Source organism: Mus caroli, unplaced genomic scaffold, assembly GCF_978045245.1.
Source record: "Mus caroli unplaced genomic scaffold, Mus_caroli_1 scaffold_8, whole genome shotgun sequence".
Taxonomy (NCBI): domain Eukaryota; kingdom Metazoa; phylum Chordata; class Mammalia; order Rodentia; family Muridae; genus Mus; species Mus caroli.
In genome coordinates this window covers 133659328-133682113 of record NW_028227263.1, presented here as the reverse complement: position 1 = coordinate 133682113, position 22786 = coordinate 133659328, and the positions used below count along the sequence as shown (strand labels likewise).

General features: G+C 38.8%; 1 protein-coding gene across 1 annotated transcript; it reads left to right on the top strand.

The window, feature by feature from the left end:
• The first annotated feature begins 1574 nt into the window (after positions 1–1574).
• LOC147003606 (NACHT, LRR and PYD domains-containing protein 4B) lies at positions 1575–21242 on the top strand. Its single transcript, XM_085841047.1, has 8 exons — positions 1575–1851; positions 5647–6645; positions 6821–7373; positions 10209–10367; positions 10798–10962; positions 16560–16730; positions 17447–17617; positions 21149–21242. The coding sequence occupies exons 1-8, from the start codon at positions 1575–1577 to the stop codon at positions 21240–21242; spliced, it is 2589 nt and encodes an 862-aa protein (XP_085697173.1).
• Positions 21243–22786: the final 1544 nt, after the last annotated feature.

Here is a 22786-nt window from a genome sequence, read left to right as displayed (position 1 = left end):
GTTTGGGAGTTCAATGACTATTTCACAGGGGTTACCCAAGACCTCAGGAAAGCATATGTGTACATTGGTATTCATGAAGTCACACAATTACAGAATTAGGGAAAGTAACATTATAGTTGGTGGTCACCAAAATAATGAGAAACTGTATGAAATGGTTTCAACTTTGAGACCATTGAGAACCACTGTGCTGTTTTAGTGATCCTTTCAATTGGATGAGAGTTAAAATAACACCAAACTGTAAACCTCTCTGCCCTTATTTATCACACACAATGAACAGTGTAGTATGTGATGAGTTAGTGACCGCAAATATGTTTGGATGGGGATTGAAGTGTTTGTGTGGAAGCCAGATACTGACATCAAGTATTTTCCTTAATTACTGTCAACCTGATTTTGGAGACAGGATTTTTCAGTAAGCCAGGAGCTCAGCAAATTTGGCTAGACAAGCTGGTCAGAGGCCCTAGCAATCCTGTGTTTACCTTCCTTATTGTTAGGATTGCAGGCTTGTGCCATCACATCCTGCTTTTTGTGTTTACTTGCTTGTCTACCTATATTATATTCTGGCCTCAGTTTCTCCTACCTTCCTTGCTCCCAGTCCCCATCACAAACACACTTCCTCTCCACTAGATCCAATCCTCCCTTGTTTTATCTGAGAGCTCTCAGAGATAGCAACTGAAAGCAGCATATCAAATTACAATAAGACTAGGAAAAATCCCTCATATCAAGGTGGGACAAGGCAATGCCACAGGAAGAAAATTGTACCAAGTTTAAGCAAAAAAGTGAGATACAACCACTGCTCCCACTTTTAGGGATCCCACAAGAACACAAATTCACACAACCAAAACATATAAGCAGAGGACCTAGTTCACATTCCATGCAGGGTCCATTGTTGTCTGTCAGTCTCTGAGCCTCTGTGAGCCCTGTTTAGCTGATTCTCTGGGATGTGTTCTCATGGTGTCATTCTACCCTGTGGCTTCTACACTCCTTCTTCCCCTCTTTAGTGGGTTCTCCCAGGCTTGACCTATTGTTTGGCCTCTGCATCTGTTCCTTTCAGTTGCTTGATGATACCTCTGAAGACCATTGGCACAGGCACCAATCTCTAAGAATAGCATAAAAATCATTTGAAATCATTTTTCTCCTCTCTCTCTCTCTCTCTCTCTCTCTCTCTCTCTCTCTCTTTCTTCCATTGTATGTATTTGGTTCTATCCTTAATCTTCCTGATGACCAGCTACTAGTTCCTGGCCATCAACACAGTGGCAGGCATGGGAGCCTCCTTATGGTATGGGCCTCAAGTTGTACCAGTCACTGGTTATCAAAAGTTCTGACTCACCCTTACCCCGGCACATCTTGCAGGTAGAACATATTGTAGGTTGAAAATTGTGTGGCTGCAGTCCCTGCCTCTTACATGAATACTGAGGTTTTACTTATGTCCTTAAACTTATGCAGCAAACACTTTACCAGTTTAATCAATTCCCCAGCTCTTTGCACCATCCCTCTTCTTTTGTAACTAAGCTGCTTGCCTAATTTTTCCACAGATCCATTCTCTCTGAAGACAAGTCGATCTTCATTTAGACAAAATGGCATCTCTATTTAAAGATTTTGGCTTTATATGGTACTGGAAAGAGCTAAACAAGATAGAATTCATGTATTTTAAGGAATTACTCATACTTGAAATTCTACAAATGGGTCTAAAACAGATTTCTTGGACTGAAGTAAAGGAAGCATCTCGGGAAGACCTTGCCATCTTACTGATAAAACATTGTAACGCGAATCGAGCCTGGAATGTGACCTTCAAAGTCTTCCAGATGATTGGTAGGAATGTTACCACTAATAGGGCAACAGGAGAGATTGCTGGTGAGTTGATCAAAGCTGTTTTAAGTAAGTGAGGTTTGTGTCATAGCTTTGATAACTCATCTTCATGTTCATGTACCATGGGGACAGCAGGTGTCATGGCACATTATTCTCCTTGACAAAGGGGGCAGCTTCATGCAGACATGTTAGATCTAGTTTATGTATTCAAATGTATAAGGGTAGCATACCCTAACCTAGATGGTTAAACTACTACACAGGACAGTATTAATGTTCTCCTCAAATCTAAGCTGGAGCCTTAACTCTAGAGTGAAATGGTAGCACTGAGGATTTAAGGCAGCAGCAAGAGAAGACACCTGAAAGAAAAGAAGATGGCTTTGTCTGCAAGGTGCTTGCTATGTAAACATGACAATCTGACCTTGGATCTCAGCAACCACATAAAAGCAAGGCATGGTAGCAATATGGACAGGTAGCTTTGCAAGTTCTGTGCTAGCTGAAAATTTTTGATTCTAAAATTGAGATGGAGAGCCTAAAAAGATGACTTAGTTATTAAGAATAGCTGCTCTTATAGAGGAACTCAGCTGTGTTTCTAGAACCTATCAGGTGGTTCACAACCATCTGTAACTACACATTCAGGAGATCCAATGCCTTCTTCTATTCTCTGAGGGCACTGCAGACACCTGGTGCACATGCATTCATGCAGACAAAATCACCTATTCACCCAAATTAAAAGCAAATAAATATTTATTTTAAAGCAAAGAGCAGCTGAAGAAGACACCCAATGTGGACCTTTGGCCTCCTCATGCATGTGCACTCTACTCCTCCCCTCTTCACTATCCCACATACATTACAATTATGTATTTGAAAAAACCTTATAAAAGAAAAGACTTGTTCCATAGACATTATGATCCTGAGAGTCATACTTTTATTTATCCTAGTGGTAGATACCATGGATGCTTTAAGGTTTAATTTATTTCTCTGTCTTTGAGGTTCCAGTGTCTTACTATGATAATTTGCTTTTGCTTTTTCTATGATCATTATGCTTGGGATTCACTGATAATATTATATTTGTGGCTAGAAAATTTTCTTTACTCTTCAGTCTACATTTGTTTCACGATTGTCTCTGTGGTGCTCTTTCTCTCCCACCCTATTTTGAGATTCTAGTCACACATATTAAATCTTTAACTAATTATCAAAATATATGAGAACAGTTAGAAATTATTTTATGTGTATGTGAAAGTACCTACATATATGTATGTGCCCCATGTGTGGACAGTGCCCTTGGAGGCCAGAAGAGGACATCAAATCTTCTGGTACTGGACCTACAAAAGGTGGATGCTACCATGGGGATGCTTGGATATAAACCCAGGTCTTATGAATGCTTTTAACCATTGAGCCATCTCTTGAGCCCCACATATTACATCCCCATACAATGTCTTTTGTATGTCTCTTTTCTCTTTTCTAGGCTCTAGGTTGGATTTTGTTAGTAACTGACCTTAGGCCCTCCTTCCCCTGTACAGTATTGTAGTCAACCTGTTGACTTCCTTTGACTTTTCTTACACATATTTTTCATATGTACACATATGAACACTTGTGTACTATGATGCACAAAAGGAGATCTGAGGGCAACTTCTGAGTTAATTCTGATTCTGTCATTTGGATCGTGTAGAATAAACTGAGGACCTCAGGCTTGACGAAAAACGCCACTAAGACATCTCAAGAGCCCCCATCTGTTGATTCTTAAATTTATTTCAGACCTTTTACGAAGGTATAAAATTTGCCTTGCTTTTTCTCAGTTTCCCCTGATTCATTAACCTGCCTTTAATTATTTTTGAGCACATTTTAAAAATGAATGTTATACTTGGCATACAAAATGTTTCAATGTTTAATGTGTGTGTGTGTTGTATCACTGTGCTTTGCTTGCAGTATCCCCCACTGTGATTCTTCCTTCACTCATTTCCCTGCCCCTAGTTCTCTTTGCCCCCATAAGTCCCTTTTCTCTTTTTGCTTTCATGCCATATATATATATATATATATATATATATATATATATATATATATACACACACACACATACATACGTATGTATATATGTGTATATATACACATATATACATATGTATGTATATATATGTATACACACATATATATGTGTATATATACATACACACACACACATATATATGATTTTGTGTATGTTGAAAGTTTTAAGGTATCTTTTCAAAAATTGCACACATGCATGAATGTGTATGGGATTATGTGTGTGAGTGCAGAGGCTGCAGAGTCCAGGCACTGGGGAGATGGGTCATAGGCATAGGCATAGGCATAGGCATTGTGAGCCAACTGATGTGTGTGCTGGAAACCATTCTCAGGACTTCTTCCAAAATAGCCAGCTCCCTTAACTACTGATTCATGTCTCTAGTCCCATTATTCTATACTTTTAATGTCAGTGTGACACTACCCATTTTCATCATTATGTAGTCAATCTTACATTGATAATAATACCATTTTTCAGTTTTGTGGTCTTATGGAAACAATGTATAATTACACTGTGTTAGGTATACACATCTGAGTATGTGCCAGGGTTTAAGACACTGATGTTAAGAGTTTGGAGAGCCATGCATTCTGCCATACATGGTTGGAAATTTTGCTGTCCCAATAGAGCAGCTGCACACAGCACAAAGTACTATATAGTCCTGCATATTATCTATGAATGCCATTCTTTTTGTTTCGAGTGAATACGTTTGTTAAATACATAGCAAGTCAAAGTAAAATAATAACTAGAGAATGATAGAAATATATGGTATGTAGGTAGGAAAGAGAGAGAGACATAGATATTTAGATAGATGACTAGATACCTAGATAGATATATGGATAGAGACATAGATATACAGCAAAGCATCATTAAATTTGGGTTTCAAAAGTTCTGGTAGAAATTGACAGGGGAAGCCTCTTTAAGCCAACAACTAGAATTTCCATGCAGAGCAGAGAATATCATCTCAAGTTTTATTCCAATTGAAAACCAGTTAGTGCTAGGAAAGTTACATCACCAAATCAGGCACTCATAATATCATCAAATTTTACTCTCACACATCCAGCAGAAAACAGGTTGGGGAGGGGGAGCTAGTTGGAGCTCCCAGTTGAGCTGTTTCTCCATGGCTGAGTTCCTGACTGTTCTAGTGCTGGCTTCTTTTCCCACTGCAGGTACTTTTATATAATGAGGCAAACAGCCATAAAATTTTTTGAAATGGTTCATGATTTAGCTGATCTCAAAGGTTACTCTTGAGGTGTTTTATTATCTTCCCTTCCTATTGCAGAGTTAGGGCTCAACCCATCCTCATACAAGAACCCAAGAAAGCTCTATACATAAACAGGTTTGGGTCTGAAATCATGGAAAGGGACAACCTCACTTCAAATGCCAGCTTCTGAAAGAGCAGAATGACAGTTTAACTGTAAAATATTCATGAGACACAAAGAAATGTAACTGTGCTCCTAGGCCAGTGAAAATCTTCTCAAATTAACTAGCATTGTTCTAGGCCCATAGACTTCTACAAACATACATCATGAGGGGGAGGTGGCTAGGAGCATGTCCCACTCTTGCAAAGAACCTGATTTCAGTTCTCAGCACCCTGGAGGGCCACTCCTAGACAGCTGTAATCCATCTCTGGGTGTATTTAACACTTATGACCTCTATTGGAACCCATAAACACATTATTGAAAATCAAAAAAAATTTTAAGTGTACATTCTGAAATGAAAATATAGAAATCAGACTATATATGAGTAAATGTTTAACTTAACTTTGATATATTGTGGCCTTTTTTCCCCACTCTCTGACTCAGCACACTCAACAATATATCGAGCTCATTTAAAGGAGAAGCTGACCCATGATTGTTCTAGAAAGTTCAACATCAGTATTCAGAATTTCTTCCAGGATGAATATGATCATCTTGAGAACCTTCTTGTACCAAACGGAAATGAAAACAATCCAAAGATGGTTGTCCTGCAAGGTGTAGCTGGAATTGGCAAGACTATTCTGTTGAAAAATTTAATGATTGTCTGGTCAGAAGGCCTGGTATTTCAGAACAAATTCTCTTATATCTTCTACTTCTGCTGTCATGATGTGAAGCAATTGCAGATAGCAAGCCTGGCTGAACTGATCTCCAGAGAGTGGCCTAGCCCCTCAGCTCCCATGGAGGAGATCCTATCCCAACCTGAGAAACTCTTATTCATCATTGACAGCTTAGAAGGGATGGAATGGAATTTTACCCAACAGGATTCGGAGCTGTGTGACAACTGCATGGAGAAGCAGCCAGTAAATGTATTGCTGAGCAGTTTGCTCAGGAAGAAAATACTCCCCGAATCATCTCTCCTCATCTCCGCTAGTTGTGAGAATTTTAAGGAATTGAATGACTGGATTGAGTACACAGATGTGAGAACAATAACCGGCTTCAAGGAAAACAATATTAATATGTGTTTCCACAGCTTGTTCCAAGATAGGAACAGAGCCCAGGAGGCCTTCAGTTTGATAAGAGGAAATGAGCAGCTGTTCACTCTATGTCAGGCCCCTGTGGTCTGCTACATGGTGGCTACTTGTCTTAAAAATGAGATAGAGAGTGGAAAAGACCCAGTCTCCATCTGCCGACGTACCACCTCCCTGTATACCACTCACATCTTAAATTTGTTCATTCCCCACAATGCCCAAAATCCAAGTAACAATAGCAAACACCTGCTGGATAACTTGTGTTTTCTAGCTGCAGAGGGCATGTGGACTGATATATCTGTGTTTAATGAGGAGGCTCTAAGGAGAAATGGGATCATGGATTCTGACATCCCCAGATGGAGACTGGGTCTTTTCCACTCTCTATCTCATTTTTAAGACAAGTAGCCACCATGTAGCAGACCACAGGGGCCTGACATAGAGTGAACAGCTGCTCATTTCCTCTTATCAAACTGAAGGCCTCCTGGGCTCTGTTCCTATCTTGGAACAAGCTGTGGAAACACATATTAATATTGTGCTGGATATTGGAATTCTTGAGCAGAGCAGGGAATCTGAAAATTCTTACATATTCCTCCACCCGTCTGTCCAGGAGTTCTGTGCGGCCATGTTTTATCTGCTACATAGTGAAACGGAGCACTCTTGTCAGGATGTTTGCTTTATAGAAACACTCCTGTTTACTTTTTTAAAGAAGGTCAAAAAACAGTGGGTTTTTTTGGGCTGTTTCTTCTTTGGTCTTTTACATGAAACAGAACAAGAAAAGCTGGAGGCATTTTTTGGCTACCACTTATCTGAAGAATTAAGGCAACAGCTGTTTTTGTGGCTGGAACTCCTATTGGACACTTTAAATCCTGACATAAAAATAAATACCATGAAGTTCTTTTACTGTCTGTTTGAGATGGAAGAGGAAGTCTTTGTACAGTCAGCAATGAACTGTAGGGAACAGATTGACGTTGTGGTTAAGGATTATTCTGATTTTATTGTTGCTGCCTACTGCTTAAGCCATGGTTCTGCACTGACAGACTTCTCCATTTCAACCCCAGATGTGCTGAATGAAGAGCTAGGCCAGAGGTATATGTGAATCTTTTCACTATCTTTACTTTTTGTTCCATTTCATAAGCTTTCCTTATGTATTGACAGATTCAAAATTCACCCTTACTGGTTGTGCAATGGCAAGTGTTCAGCCTAGAAACAACATACAAACAACAAAAACAGACTCAACAGGTTGTGTGTGTACGTACATACATGTAGGCATATGTATGTCTGCTTATATGTGTATTCATGTACAGAAACACATACGCTCACATATATGTGAAAAAACAAATTCACCTTCTTTGACAATAGCTTCCACTTTTTTAAGATTCATTTTTATTTTGTGTGTATGTAGCTACATCTTAATATGCACACATGTGTAAATGGCCTCAATTCCCAGAAGATGTCAGCAGATCCCCTGGAACTATAGTTAAATGGCAGAGGGTTCTGGGATCCATATTCTTAATATCAGAAGAAACATGAGCACTCTTAACCACTGAATTGTCTACAGTCTGATAGATGCCATCTTGAGCCCCAAACTGACTCTTTTAAAGATATGTTATTTCATCTTATTGATACTTATTTTTTTTTCGTAATTGTTCTGAGACAGGATCGCACTATGTAGCTGTGAAAAGTCTGGAACTCTGATATCCAACTGCCTGTCTGCAGAGTCCTGCAATTAAAGGCATGCACCTCCATGCCTGAATATGTTTCTTAATTATTAGTTATGCATATATATTTAGCAGTGTTGCATCAGTTCATGTGTATAGGGGCCCAGGAAGTAGTTCAGTTCACAGAGTATTGCCTGCTATACTGCTCAGGGAAAGGATTTGTTCCCCAGCATCATATAAAACTGAGTATAGTGGTACATACATGTAATCAAAATTCACTGATAGTGGAGCCAGATCAAAAACTCAGGGTCATCATTGCTTATTTAGCAAGTATAAGACAAGCCTACAATTCTTGACACAGTGCATATAAGGAATAAAAAATATTAAAAGGTATGGTGGTATCATGTTTGCAACCCCAGCACTCAGAGAACAGAAGCAGGAGTTGCTCTAAGAATTTTAAACTAGTCTAGGCTATACTCAAAGTCAGTTCCAGGTGAGTCTGGCCTAAGGAATGATATTCTGTATTTATAAAAAAAAAAAAAAAAAAAACCTTGAACAACAAAAATATATGTGGATAACTTATGATCACGTGCCTTTTTTTTCCCGCTCCCATTGTGTGGATATAATGCAGGTCCTCATCTATACTGGGCCAGCATGTTACCAGGAATGCAATCCCAGCTTTTTTTTTCTTTTTAAGACATTGTTTAGCCTTTTATTCTTTGTGTAATCAAAACTAGCATTGAATTTTTAATCCTTCTACAGCAATAGCATAAGTTAATTTGGCAGTTTAAGAGCCCTGGAATTTATCCTTGGGACTTTCCTTTTTGTAGTTAAAATGGCCGTGTTATCAAACAGCAATGATATTATTCAACCATACTGTGAGCACCAAGTGTAATGATCTATGTCATATGTGTTTTCTACCCATCTGAAACATGAACATCATATACAGATTTTTTTTTTTGATCTCCTAGCTGCAAACTGCCTTGCAAACACTAAGTGTCATAAAGACTATGGTGATGGCTCAGTTGCACAAATATGAGAACTTCAGTTTCATACCTAGATCCACATTAAAAAAAAAAGAAAAAAACAAAACAAGAAAACAGTTGTGCCTAGTAGCATGTTCCTATAATCCCAGCACTAAATGGGCAGAGACAAGTTTTCCATATGTAAGCACATAAATGAACACACATGCATGTGTTTACGTACTCCACACATATACACACAAAAACATTTACTAAATTAACTAGTTTACTACTCAGGAATGTGTAATGTTAACTGGCAAGATGACTCAACAGATAAAAGTCCCTGCCCTCAAGTCTGATGATCTACATTCAATTCCTTAGACCACAAAGTAGGAAACCTGATTCCTGTGTGTTGTCCTTTGACCTCAACACATATGATGTGGCACATACACCATCTCCCACACCACACACACACAAAGTAAGAAATGTTACAAGGCAAATTTGATTACCATGTTGGAGGTGAGAATAGTAGGCAGAGAAGTCATGTACATTATCCAAGATTATAAATGGAGGAAGTAGTTGCATCTGAAGCTTGAGCCAGGAGATCCTCCTTCCAGGTTTTATCTCATTGGCTCTGGCATCCTGAATCATTTCTTTCATTCTAAATGTGCCAAGGTTATCTATAAAGGAGGTTTTCTTAACTTCAATACTGCCAGGCCATCTGTATTGTCTTATTCTGCTTTGGGAGTGGGGGGGGGCAGGGAGGATAGGTGAAAGCATCAGACAAACCTGATCCCCAGTGTGTAGGATTCTCAGAATCCTCTGGCCCTTTCCAGTAGACATTAATTGAATCTCTACACTCAAGCTGTAACATCCAGAATCCCACTACCTTGCCATGTGTCTAAGAACTGCAAATATGAAATGACCTCACCTGGCTACCCTTACTCAGTATAGGGAGTCAGTTTGCTACATTTATGTGCTGTGACTTTTTGTAAATGAATAGAATCTGAAAGTGCTGGCAGGTTTTATCATCTATTTATTTTTATTTTATGGGGTTGAATGCTTTTGTCTATGTGTGTGCATGTACTTGGACTGCATACAGTAGCCATGGTGGACAGAAGGGGGTGTCATATATCTGCGAGATTGGTGTTATGGATGGTTATAAGCCAGCATGTTAGTATTGGAAAATGAACTCAGTTCTTCTGAGAGAAAAACAAATGGTCTTAACCAGTGAGCCATCTCTCCAGCCCCTTGAATTAATTGTCTAACAATAAAATGTATTTCTTTCTCCTCTGTTACAGGGGAAAGCTACTCATACTTTGGCATGAAATATGCTCTGTGTTCCTAAGGAATAAAGATATCAAAATACTCAGAATGAATGACACTATTTTCAATGAACCGTTCTTTAAAATCTTATATTTTTATTTGAAGAAGTCCAGCTGTATCCTTAAAACACTTGTGTAAGTTTAAAGTAGACTTTGGTTTAGTCATATCATGGAAGTAACATAAAAGTCTTCCCACCATCTCTCAGCTAACTCCATAAACAAAAGCTTATATAGTCTAAAGTGGAATCTCACTGCTTGGTACCACTAATGTCTATAGCTGACTGTTTTTCATTTAGAGCTATCCCATGAATTATAGGATGATAAGAGCATTTATAGGGCTCTGCTTTCTAGGTGCTCAGAGCTTCCTCATGTAAAAGCCAACCTTGTCTCTGCAAGTTTCTCAAAGTTCTCATGGAAAAGAAAAATCACCCAGTTTGAGAACCAGTGAGCTTTGTCACTGGGTTACAAAATTAGAGTGATGTTGCCATTATGGAATATGGCATCTTGCCAAAGATTAGAGCTTAGGCTGATTGTAAACTGATGGATTCCTCTCTTTATTCTGCAGGGCAAATAATGTTTCCTTTTTATGTGATAAGCGCCTATTCTTGGAATTGATTCAAAGTTACAATTTGGAGGAATTGTATCTCATATCCACATCCCTCTCCCACAGTGATGTGGAAATGTTGTGTGATATCTTGAACCAGGAAGAGTGTAAGATACGCATACTGCAGTAAGTCTTTGTGTTCACTTACCTCACTGAGTCTCCTCAAATGGGGCATCTTAATTTTGATCCACTTGCTGTGATTAAAAAAAGAAAAAATTCTGACCTAAGCAATAATTGATTTTTTTAATTGGATCCAAAATTTCAGTTTATGGGCCATTGGTGTGGCTAGTGAGAGGAGCAAAACAACCCCCCCCCAAAAATAACAAAATCAGAAACAAAAACTAGAGGCATAGTCACATCACATGCACAGTCAAGAACAAAGAGCAGTGGATTAATGGACACAAGCTCCTGCTCAACTAATTTCCTCCACTTCTATATAGGTTAGGGTCCTGCTTCCTGAGTAATGTCCACCTACAGTGGACAGGTCTTACCATCTCAGTTGACTTCATGAAAAAATCACCCATAAACTGGGCCACAGAACGTCCCTATCAGAGAAACCCTCATTGAGACTCCCTTTCTAGGTGATATTAGATTTTGTCAAGTTCACATTAATATTATCACAGGACTACAGTTTTTAATTTGTGCACTTGTGTCCTATTTTTCTATTATTCATGTGTAGATTTCCTCACTTTAAAACCTGATCACTAAGGTCAATGAAATGAGTTGGTTAAGGCACTTGTTGCCAACCCTACAACCTGAGTTCTATCTCAGGACCCACATGCAAAAAGGAAAGAACAAAGTTCTACATGTTGTCCTGTTTTGCTACACATCTCTACATAATCTTTTGAATGATGTAGCATTTGTGCTTGGGCACTCACATAGAATGTAAATAAGTAAATAAATGTAATTTATAATAATTTAGAACTGCATTGTTACATGCATTTCTTACTCTACTAGAAATCTAGAGTTCAGTGCTCCTCCTCCCTGTGGTGATTCACAACCATCTGTAACTCTAGATTCACACAATCGTATACCTTCTGACATGTGCAGGCACTAGGTATGCATGTAGTACACAGACACATGCAGGCAAAATACTCACACATGAAATAAAAAAATGAGTAAGTCTAATGTATATTTTTATTAATTTGAACTGATTATGGAATGTGAAATTTAATTTCTAGATGAGAATATACACATTGAAAACCATTGTTTCAGTTCAGATTTCATGGCTTCCTACCTGTCTTAGGACTCAGTACTCTCACTCCTGAGTGTGTCTCTGGATGCATGACTCTATTTGCTGAAAGATGGGTGCTTCCTGAGCCATTTGTGGAAGGTATTCCTACCTGAAAAGCTGAAATTTTTGACTGAAAGTAAGCTTGATGAAACTCCAATGGCTCTAGGTATTAAATCTAGATGACTCTTAGATATTGTTGGTGGCAGGAATTTGATGACAAAAGATGCCATGTGCTTTACGTATAAAATTCAAAGATATATAGGATTGTGATATTAGAGGCAGAGATAGTAATTCCAGGTTGTGGCGGCTAATGACCGAAAATGGGGGAGAGGGCTGGAAATGAGTATGGAGGTCAAAAGTTATTTTTTATTTGACTTTTTAAAATTTACATTTCAAATGTTATCCCCTTTCCCAGTCCCCCCCCCCAGACCCCCTGTCTAATCTCCCCTCCCCTGCTAATACAAGGGTGTTTCTGAATCCACACACCCACACCCACCTCCCTGCCCTCAAATTCCCCATACACTGGGGCATCTAGCCTTCATGGGATCAAATGCCTCGCTTCCCATTCATGTCCAACAAGGTCATCCTTTGTTACATATACAGCTGGAGCCATCGATCCCTTCATGTGTACTCCTTGGTTGGTGTGGTGGTTTAGTCCCTGGGAGCCCTGAGGGGTCTGGTTGGCTGATATTGTTCTTCCTACGGAGTTGCAAAGCCCTTCACCTCCTTCAGTCCTTTCTCTAACTACTCAATTTGGGACCATGCTGGGGATCTTGTGCTCAGTCCAATGATTGGCTGTGAACAACCGCCTCTGTATTTGTCAGGCTCTGGCAGACCCTCTCAAGAGAAGGCTATATCAATCTCCTGTCTGCATGTACTTGTTGGCATCTACAATAGTGTTTGGATTATTTGGTGATTGTATATGGAATGGATCCCCAGGTGGGAAAGTGTTTGAATGGCTGTTCCTTCAGTCTCTGCTCCACACTTTGTCTCCATAATTGTTCCCATGAGTATTTTATTCCCCTTTCTAAGAAGAAATGAAGCACATACACATTGGTCATCTTCTTGTGCTTCATGTGGTCTGTGAACTTTATCTTGGATATTCTGAGCATTTGGGCTAATATCCACTTATCAGTGAGTGATACCATCTGTGTTCTTTTGTGATTGGGTCACCTCACTCAGGATGATAGTTTCTAGGTCCATCCATTTGCCTAAGAATTTCATGAATTCATCCTTTTTTATTAGCTGAGTAGTATTCCATTGGATAAATATACCACATTTTCTGTATCCATTCCTCTGTTGAAGGACATATGGGTACTTTCCATTTTCTGGCTATTGTAATTAAGGCTACTATGAACATACGGGAGCATGTGTCCTTGTTATATGTTAGAGAATCTTTTGGGTATATGCCCAGGAGTTGTATAGCTGAGTCCTCAGGTAATACTATGTCCAGTTTTCTAAGGAACAACCAGACTGATTTCCAGAGTGGTGGTACCAGCTTGCAATCCCACCAGCAATGGAGGAGAGTGCCTCTTTCTCCACATCCTTACCAGGATCTGATGTCAACTGAGATTTTTATCTTAGCCATTCTGTCTGGTGTGAGGTAGAATCTCAGAGTTGTTTTGATTTGCATTTCCCTGATGACTAAGGATATTGAAAATTTCTTTAGGTACTTTGCTGCCATTCGGTAGTCCTCAGTTGAGAATTCTTTAACTCTGTACCCCATTTTTTAAAAGATAGTTTTATTAGGTATTTTCTTCATTTACATTTCAAATGCTATCCCAAAAGTCCCCCATACCCCCCCCCACTCCCCTCCCCACCCACTCCCACTTCTTGGCCCTGGCGTTCCCCATGTACTGGTGCATATAAAGTTTGCAATACCAAGGAACCTCTCTTCTCAAAGATGGCCAACTAGGCCATCTTCTGCTACATATGCAGCTTGAGACAAGAGCTCTGGGGGTACTGGTTAGTTCATATTGTTGTTTCAACTATAGGGTTGCAGACCCCTTCAGCTCCTTGGGTACTTTCTCTAGCTCCTCCATTGGGGGCCCTATGTTCCATCCAATAGATGACTGTAATCATCCACTTCTATATTAGCCACCATATGCAGACACTATTGCATATGCCATCTATATTTTGCTGACAGGACCCTGATATAGCTGTCTCTTGTGAGGCTTTGCCAGTGCCTGGCAAAAACAAAAGTGGATGCTCACAGTCATTGTTAGATTTCTACTGCAGCATAGAACAACATGGGATCAAAATAGACACTGGATCCTAATTCCAGTAGACCATATTATTTATTAAAAGACAGTGAGAGACAAATGTTTCCTGTGGGAAAGTATTGCCTGTGTTGGGGAAAGGTGGCTGAGACTCTTAATAGCAGTGATATGAGGGTATTGCTTGAATCCATAAAAGGATAGGTCAGTTGTCCAATCTCTCTTTCCTTGGGCTTAGAATATAGCCAAAGGATGCTTTGAAAGTTCTGAATTCTTTCTTTCCTTGGATTATTATAGCATTTTGTGCTTACATGCTGACAAGAAGATGGTCATCAGTAAGAAACCTGTCTAGACTCTAAGGCAGAAACATCCCAGAAACCAAGTCCTCTCAGAAACCAAATAGACAAAATAAGTAGTTTTAATATCTTTCGATTGATACAGTCCTATTACTAAAGTTTAAAATCACAAACCTAAGAGACATAGACAACCATGGGGGCATGGGAGCACTGCTGGAGAGGAGGCATGAGAGTTACAAACACACATACTGTTCTTTCAGTGGACCCTTTTTTTCTAGCATCCATGTCAGTCTACATCACAACTTTTAGCTCTAGGTCTGAGGAGCCAAACATTCTACACAGGCGCCCTCACTCACATGGACAGACCCACCCATATCATTTACAAATGTACATAGTTAAAAGTGAAATCTTTAAAACATGTACTAATGCACACATACACCAACCAGGCTTGCTTTCAAACCCTGTAGTTCCAACTGTGCAGGAGGCTGACACAGGAGGACTTCAAGTTCAACCATCAAAACAACCTTTGTAACAGGGTTGAGAAGGAAAGAACTATCTCTTCAAAGCTGTTGTATTTCCTCTACATGATTACTGCGCTATGTACCCTCACATATCATATATAGCCATTAATAATCATTTGAAATTTTTAATTGTTGCTGACTTAACATTTGTAGTTTTTCTTTTTGTTACTCTCTAGTCATTATAGTATGAGAATTAGTTGATATTTAAAATGTACTGCATAGTATATGAAGATTGGAGGAGGTTGGAACTAGTATATGGGAGAGTAATAACAGGTTTGGACACATGCTGAACTGAATCACTATACATATAACTCTTGAGTGCCTGCAGATTTTTGCATCCACAATGACTCTGACCTCACATGCACACACATTGCTCCTACCCATAAATACCAAGGTATAAATGTACTAAATTGCAAAAGATGGTCAACTAGACTGAAGTCCCTAACATAGGCACATAGAACTATGTCAACAACTTGGTTTTGAAATCTAGAGTGGACTCTCAACTCAGGTAGTCAAAGAATACAATGCCTATGAGATCATTGACCCTAGTTCATACTGAATGTGCCTCTCTTGTAATTTTGTATGCTAACATGGAAGAATATTAAGGTCTTTTAGAAGGCAGGAGAGAAAGACAGATGGTTTAGTGTTTTGGATAGTGCCAAGTGATTTCAATTTTTCATATTATGTATACCTATATATTTAATATTATGATGTTTAATGTTACCTGTCAACTTAGCACAATGGAGAACCATCTGAGAAGTATCAATGAAGGAATGACTAGATCAGATGGGTCCAGGAGAATGTCTGTAAGAGATTGTATTGATTTTGCTAATTAGACTGTGAAGACCCAGGTCACATTAGGCATCACTATTACTCTGGGTTTGGGTCCTGGCTTATTGAAGAATGGAAAAGATAGCCATGTATGTATGAATTCTGTGTGCCCTTGACTTTACATGTAGTATGAAGAGATGTTTGAAGGTTCTCCCGCCTTGACTTCACAAAATGAGGAAGTATAATCTGGAATAATGAGCTAAATTAAAACTTCTCTCCCCAAAATTGATTTTCATAAGGACATTGTCACAAAAAACAGAAATGAGAATAAATCAACTATACATTATTTCAAATATATACATTTTCATGTCATTTATTATACAAGACAACATTGATATCATTGACTATATTGCAATAATCAGGTAATTTAAAAATTATCATTATAGACAGGGACTGAGGCATTGCTAATAGGAATAGATTTAGGTTAGCTTCAGGTAATGTCTTCCAAACAAAAGCATTGTCCACGATTTACTCAGATTCAATGGTAAATCTGATGTGAGTCCAAAGAAATGAAGGGAGATGTGCTGGATAAGCTAAAAATTCCTCCCCTTGCTTGAATATTTTATTACACTTACTCTGTATAAAGTTTTCTGCCCATTCATATACTCTTCTTTCCCCCCTACAGTTTAGCTAACTGTTCCCTCTGTGAGCACTCTTGGGACTACCTTTCTGATGTTCTTAGGCAGAACAAATCCCTGAGACACCTAGACATCAGCTACAATGTACTGAAGGATGAAGGGCTAAAGGTTCTCTGTAGAGCTCTGACTCTCCCAAACTCTGTTCTGCAGTCACTAAGGTAGGTTTCCTTGAGCTTGGCCTTAGAGGCCCTATTTAGGAATCTTTAATGTATACTCCTGAGAATATGCAGAGTAGAGTCACTTACCTCAGGTTTCTGAAGACCCTTCCTTAGGACAGATAGATGTGTGCCTTGACCTCTGTGTCATGGTTTTGGTAAGTGGTGGAAAGCCACTCAGAATATATACATAAGGGACTAAGAGAGAGAGGGGAATTATGACTTGTGCTGAAGGGATGGTTAAGAAGTTTGGATGCATGCTAGAAAATGAATGTATATCAACAGATGGAAAACTAGACCTCAAGTTCTAGATAGAGGGTATATTACTGATTTCTTTCTCTAGTCACTGCGACTGTGATTAGATATCATATAGAAGCAGTTTAAGGGAGGCAGGGTTCATTCAAAGTCACAGTATAGAACTCTGTAATCTCTTCTGTTTGGGAAAAAGGCATGATGGAGTGGCAGCAATGTATATAAATTTTTTCCTCATTATTCTGGATCAGGAAACAGATTGTGGAGCTAAAATCCAGGTCTAGGATATAGTCCTTAAGCCTACACACAGTGGCTCACAACTACCTGTTACATCTCAATATCCCAGAGATCCCTGGGCTTTTAAGAGACTGTCCTCAGAGGGAATACAGTGAGCATACTCTAAATGACTAAGTCACCTCCCATGCACATGCCTTCTTACCCTGGCAAAGAACTCCTTTTTGTTGTAGTTTGGAAGCCTGTCAACTGACTGGTGCCTGTTGTAAGGACCTTGCTTCTACTTTTACGCAATATAAATGCCTGCAGTGGATCAACCTGGTGAAGAACTCCTTGGACTTCAGTGGATTGCTTGTGCTGTGTAAGGCTATGAAAGACCAAACGTCTTCCTTGTATTCCCTAAAGTGAGCTGGCCTCTGTTCTCCTTTATAATATGACTTTTTATGGCTAAAAAAGGGATCAATTGAGATTTGAAATGTGCACCTAATAATATAATAATTTAAGATTGACAGAAATAAGAGTTGGGGAGATGGCTCAGTCCATACAATACTTGCCATATAAAATAAGGACTAGAGTTGGTTTCCCAAAAATTACACGAAAAATCCATGCATGGGCTTTGCAATTGTAATTTCAGTACTAGAAAGGTAAATACAGGAAGATCCTTAATTTACACAGACAAACAGTCTATTCAAATTGGTGAGTTCCAGAACAATAAGAAACCCCATCTCAAAAATCAAGAATGATTCCTGAGGTTGGCCTCTGACCTCTGCCTGTTTACACACCCACACTCAAAATGCAAGTAGTTCAATAATAAGGTGGTTGGTCACAGCAATGATAATCCTGCTACTGCAGAACCAGTAAACACATCTTGTCAAGAAACTCCACCTTTCACTGATGGACTAATTGGTGTTTGGGGAAGGGACACTACAAAATATTCTTTTAAAATTCAAGTTAAAAGAAATACAAGTAATGTTCTCTCGCTGGGCAGAGGAAGGGGGTAGATATTGCAGCATTGTTAGATTAAGTATGAAGCTCCACCTTGCCCTGTGACTGGTGAGTACCCAAATAATGGTGGTACTTCGTACTTTTATAATGATAATACATAAAAAAATGCTTGTAAATATAACATTTTTTGCAGAGAATCCTAACATAAGATTGTTTTGATCTACAATATAAAAGTATATTCAGTTACTTATGTTTTTCTTCCAACACAGTAGTCATTAATTACATGAGATAACATTTTTAACATTTCAGTATTTTAAGATAAAATGGTCTTTATATTAAGCAATTTGATTTTTGCTCACCTGGAAATTAATGTGAGTTCTCTGAGAACATTTAAGATAGGCTAAGTGAATTAGGGTAGTCAGCTTGTAGATGAAGGTTTATATTATGTATTTTCATATAAATATGTGATTCAGAGTACTTTATATAAGCATAAGATATTTTATAAGTGCAATATACACTAAATAATATTATTTTTTAATTTCTCAGCATTTATCTCTGTAGTTCATTTTCTCCCCTATGGCCTTCAAGTCAACATGTGATTAAAGTAATTTTTATGAAAGTATATGAGTTGAGGTGCACATGTGTGTTGAGATTGTGTACAGGAGACAAGAGGACATGCTCTCATGGTCCTCCATCATCAGATGTCACCACTTCATTATTTTTGATATAGTATCTCTCACTCAAACCTTGGGATGAAGCAATTCTGAAAGATGGATTAGCCATCAAGGGACCTGCCAGTCACTGCTTCATTGGTTCTTGGGAACCACAATCATATGCCAATATTTCCAGCTTCCTCTGTAGGCATTAGGACTTAGTCAGAAGTCCTCATGCTTATGTAGCAAACACTTCACTAAGAGAGCTATCTCTTCAGATCTCCATGGTCAGGGTCACTTTAAGTAGTTATTAAGCCACTTATTTCTAGGAACATGAAACCTTATCACAGTGTCTAACCTTTTAACATTGTAACATGGCACACCCACAGTTCACTCTCATAAACTGTGCAGTCAGTTTACAAAACAAAATCTTATTGTTCAGAGTAAACTTATACTTTCCTGATAGACCTTTTCATAGCTTCAGTCATTTGCATGTGGCCCATGAGCTGCAGGTTGAATACACCTATAAGATGTTGGGTTAAAATGTTTATAACTCTACCTGTCTCTCTTGGAAGGAACATCCAGGCTCACTTCTTTAATATTTACTCTTGAAATTCCCATGCCCCTGGATATGTTGTGTGCCTGTAAGATTTCTTTCTTACTTGGTGTTACCTGAAGGTTTAGGGGGTACCAAGCAGTAGTGAATGCATAACAAAGTAGAAAGAGGTGAGTTTTCTATCATTTTAGGAGCCTTCTAGCTCTGCAATTGATTCCAATTCAGCCATGTTTACTCTGCACCTGGGGTCAAGGTATCAGTTCCTCAGATTTGATCTGCAATTTTAGAGTCATTATTTGGCATGAGAAAATAAAAATGTATAGGTGTCATTATAATGTTGTAGATCTTATGAAACTAGATAAGTGTATTTGTTTCTTCTTGTCCTCTTATCCCACCATGGAAAATCGCAGACAGACAGACATATACTACAATTGTCAAGTAAAGTAAATTGCTCAGTCAAGTAAAGTGACTGCAGTAGAACTATGAAGGCCTGAGTTAAGATTTTTACCATCCCTATAAAATAAAGTTGATTGTGGTCTCATGTGTCTGTAACCTTAGGTAGAGGAAGAACAGTGGAGGCAGTAGGCTTCTTGATGCTTACTGGCCATCCAGTCCATTAATGGCAGGTTTATTAAGAGACCTTGACTCTCGTGTGAGGCTATGCCAGTGCCTGGCAAATACAGAAGTGGATGCTCACAGTCATCTATTGGATGGAACACAGAGCCCCCAATGGAGGAGCTAGAGAAAGTACCCAAGGAGCTGAAGGGGTCTGCAACCCTATAGTTGGAACAACAATATGAACTAACCAGTATTCCCAGAGCTCGTGTCTCTAGCTGCATATGTAGCAGAAGATGGCCTAGTTGGCCATCATTGGGAAGAGAGGCTCCTAGGTCTTGCAAACTTTATATGCCCCAGTACAGGGGACTGCCAGGGCCAAGAATTTGGAGTGGGTAGGTGGGGGAGCAAGGAGGGGAGAGGGTATAGGGAATTTTCAGGATAGCATTTGAAATGTAAAGAAAATATATAATAAAATAAAATAGGGAGCCTGACTCACAAAGAATAGTTGCAAACAATTGAAGACACTTCCTCTTGACCTCTGACAGGCATGAGTATGCTTAAACACACACAACACACACAGACACATACATACACAAATTAAGTTTTTCCTTTCACTTTTAAAATTGTATGTGTATGTGTGTCAGATATATGCATCTTGGCTTGAAGGCCAGAAGTTGGTATCAGATCCCTTGGAACTGGAATTACAGATAGTTGTAAACTGTAATGTGGGGAATTGAATTTGAATCCTCTGCAAGATTAGCCAATGCTCTTAGCCACTGAGCTCTCTATCCTGTCCCCAGAGCAATTTTTATGGAAGAGTATGGATTTTAAACATCTATCAGCATACCATCTCATAGCATGAATACACCACTCTATGAGAAGAAATATCCCTATCTCCCAAACTTGGTCTTAGAAAAAAATATGGAGGGAAAATGAGAATTTGGAAAGCACAAAAGGAGGGGTGAGGGTCTAGGGAAATGGCTCTTCAGTTAAGAGTACTTGCTGCTCTCACAGAGGACTCAGCTTCGGTTCCCAGCACTCAACATGACTGATTACAATTGCAATAACACTGGTTCCAGGGGAACAGGTGGCTTCTGACTTCCACGAGCACCTGCATACATGTGGTCCACATAAGTTCAAACAGGCAATGGAACATAAAAATAAAAACTTTAAACTGTAAACAAAGAGTGAGTTAATGCTGTTTTTTCTTTACATCTTTCTAGACTGCAAATGACTGACTTTGATGAAGAATCCCAGGCATTTCTACGTTCTGAGATACAAAGAAATAAAATCTTGAGGATCGAAAATGGTGTGTAAGCAGAAGCAGAAATCAAGGGTGGAGATTCTGATGCAAGAACAATGGATGTATTGTGAACTCAAACTACTTCTGAATGAAAGAGAGGAGGATCTTTATTTTGTCCTATTGTGTAAAAATTACAGGTCACTAACACTGCAGAGACAGGATTTCTTTTTGCCACATTCAGATGAGTTTTACAAGATATATGTGGCTTCCTTTTCGCACTACAGTTTCAGACACTCATGCTAAAATGACTGTCTTATAATGATGTTTTTCTAACACAGGTTTCTTAAGCACCTAATAAAGGGTAAAGTATCTTTAATTGTTTGGACTCTTGTAACAAGAGTTTTCCTTTATTTTGTATTACTGGAGCTATAGTGTAGGTCCAGGCAATAATGATACCCAAAAGGTTGTGGGGAAATTTTAGTTGGCTATGCATGTGAAGCCAGTAGCAGCAGCATGAGCAACTGCTCACTCAGATAATGGAAACTATTGCTGTTTTTCTGTTTTGTATTAAAGAATAACATAAGCATTATCCAAATCTACTGACTTCTAGTTTCAATTGTTAATGCATATACAGCTGGGTGTGGTGTGTGTGTGTGTGTGTGTGTGTGTGTGTGTGTGTGTGTGTGTGTATACACATGTGTGAATGAGTACATGAGCATCGTTACCCGCCAAGGCCACAAATGGATCTCAGATCTCTTGGAGATGGAGTTTCAGACAGTTTTGTGCTTTCTGCCACACGTATTTGGAAGTGAACTTACATTCTGCAAGAGCAGTCGGTGAGTTTAACTGCTGGGTCATTTCTCTAATCTCTCATCCATCTTGGCTTAGAAAGATGATGGCCATACTGAGGTCCTGAAAAAGGCTATCTAACTTGATTCTTATTCCTACTAGCAATCTGATTTGGACATTTTCTCTTATGTTTCTGGATGTGAAGGCATTTAAAAAACACATTTTTATAATTTTATTATTTCTTTGAGAATTTCATAGCATGTATTCTGATCATATTCTCCCACCTTCCCTCTTAACTCTCCCCAGATCCATCCATCCATCCTCTTTCCACCCAACTTTGTGTCATACTTGCTCTTCCATCAATGCCAATATGTGTTATCCAAGCCTTCTTGGATATGTGATCTTTTACTGGAATGTGGCTTAATGAAAACTGACTTTCAGTAGCTAACAGCTACACCTTCTTAGATAGGGGTGGAGCCTTCATGCCCAATTCTATACTCTTCCTGCTGAAATTTTGACTTAATTTGGGCTTACACAGGTGTTGTACATGTGAAAAGCACATTAAAAAAAAAAAAACAGAAATCACTCATTTCTTCTACCAAACAATACAAATAAGAGCAAATGCTCTTTTAAATCATACCCTGTCTTATTTCTCTCTCTGTAAATTTCACAAGTAGCCTTGTTCTAAGACAAATGGATTTACAGCATAATCCATATATATTTAACCAAGTGTTTCAAGTATAAACAGTGACTTTTTTAGTTATGTAAAAATGCACCACATCTTTTGTTGTTCTGACCCTATAGCTACTTGTGCCTATCACCACAGATA

Excerpts from the sequence above, each read along its gene's own strand:
- LOC147003606 (XM_085841047.1), top strand. The coding sequence starts at position 1,575 with ATGGCATCTCTATTTAAAGATTTTGGCTTTATATGGTACTGGAAAGAG. Across the intron at positions 7,374-10,208 it reads AATGAAGAGCTAGGCCAGAG|GGGAAAGCTACTCATACTTT; the intron begins GTATATGTGAAT and ends CCTCTGTTACAG. Across the intron at positions 16,731-17,446 it reads TCTGTTCTGCAGTCACTAAG|TTTGGAAGCCTGTCAACTGA; the intron begins GTAGGTTTCCTT and ends TTTTTGTTGTAG.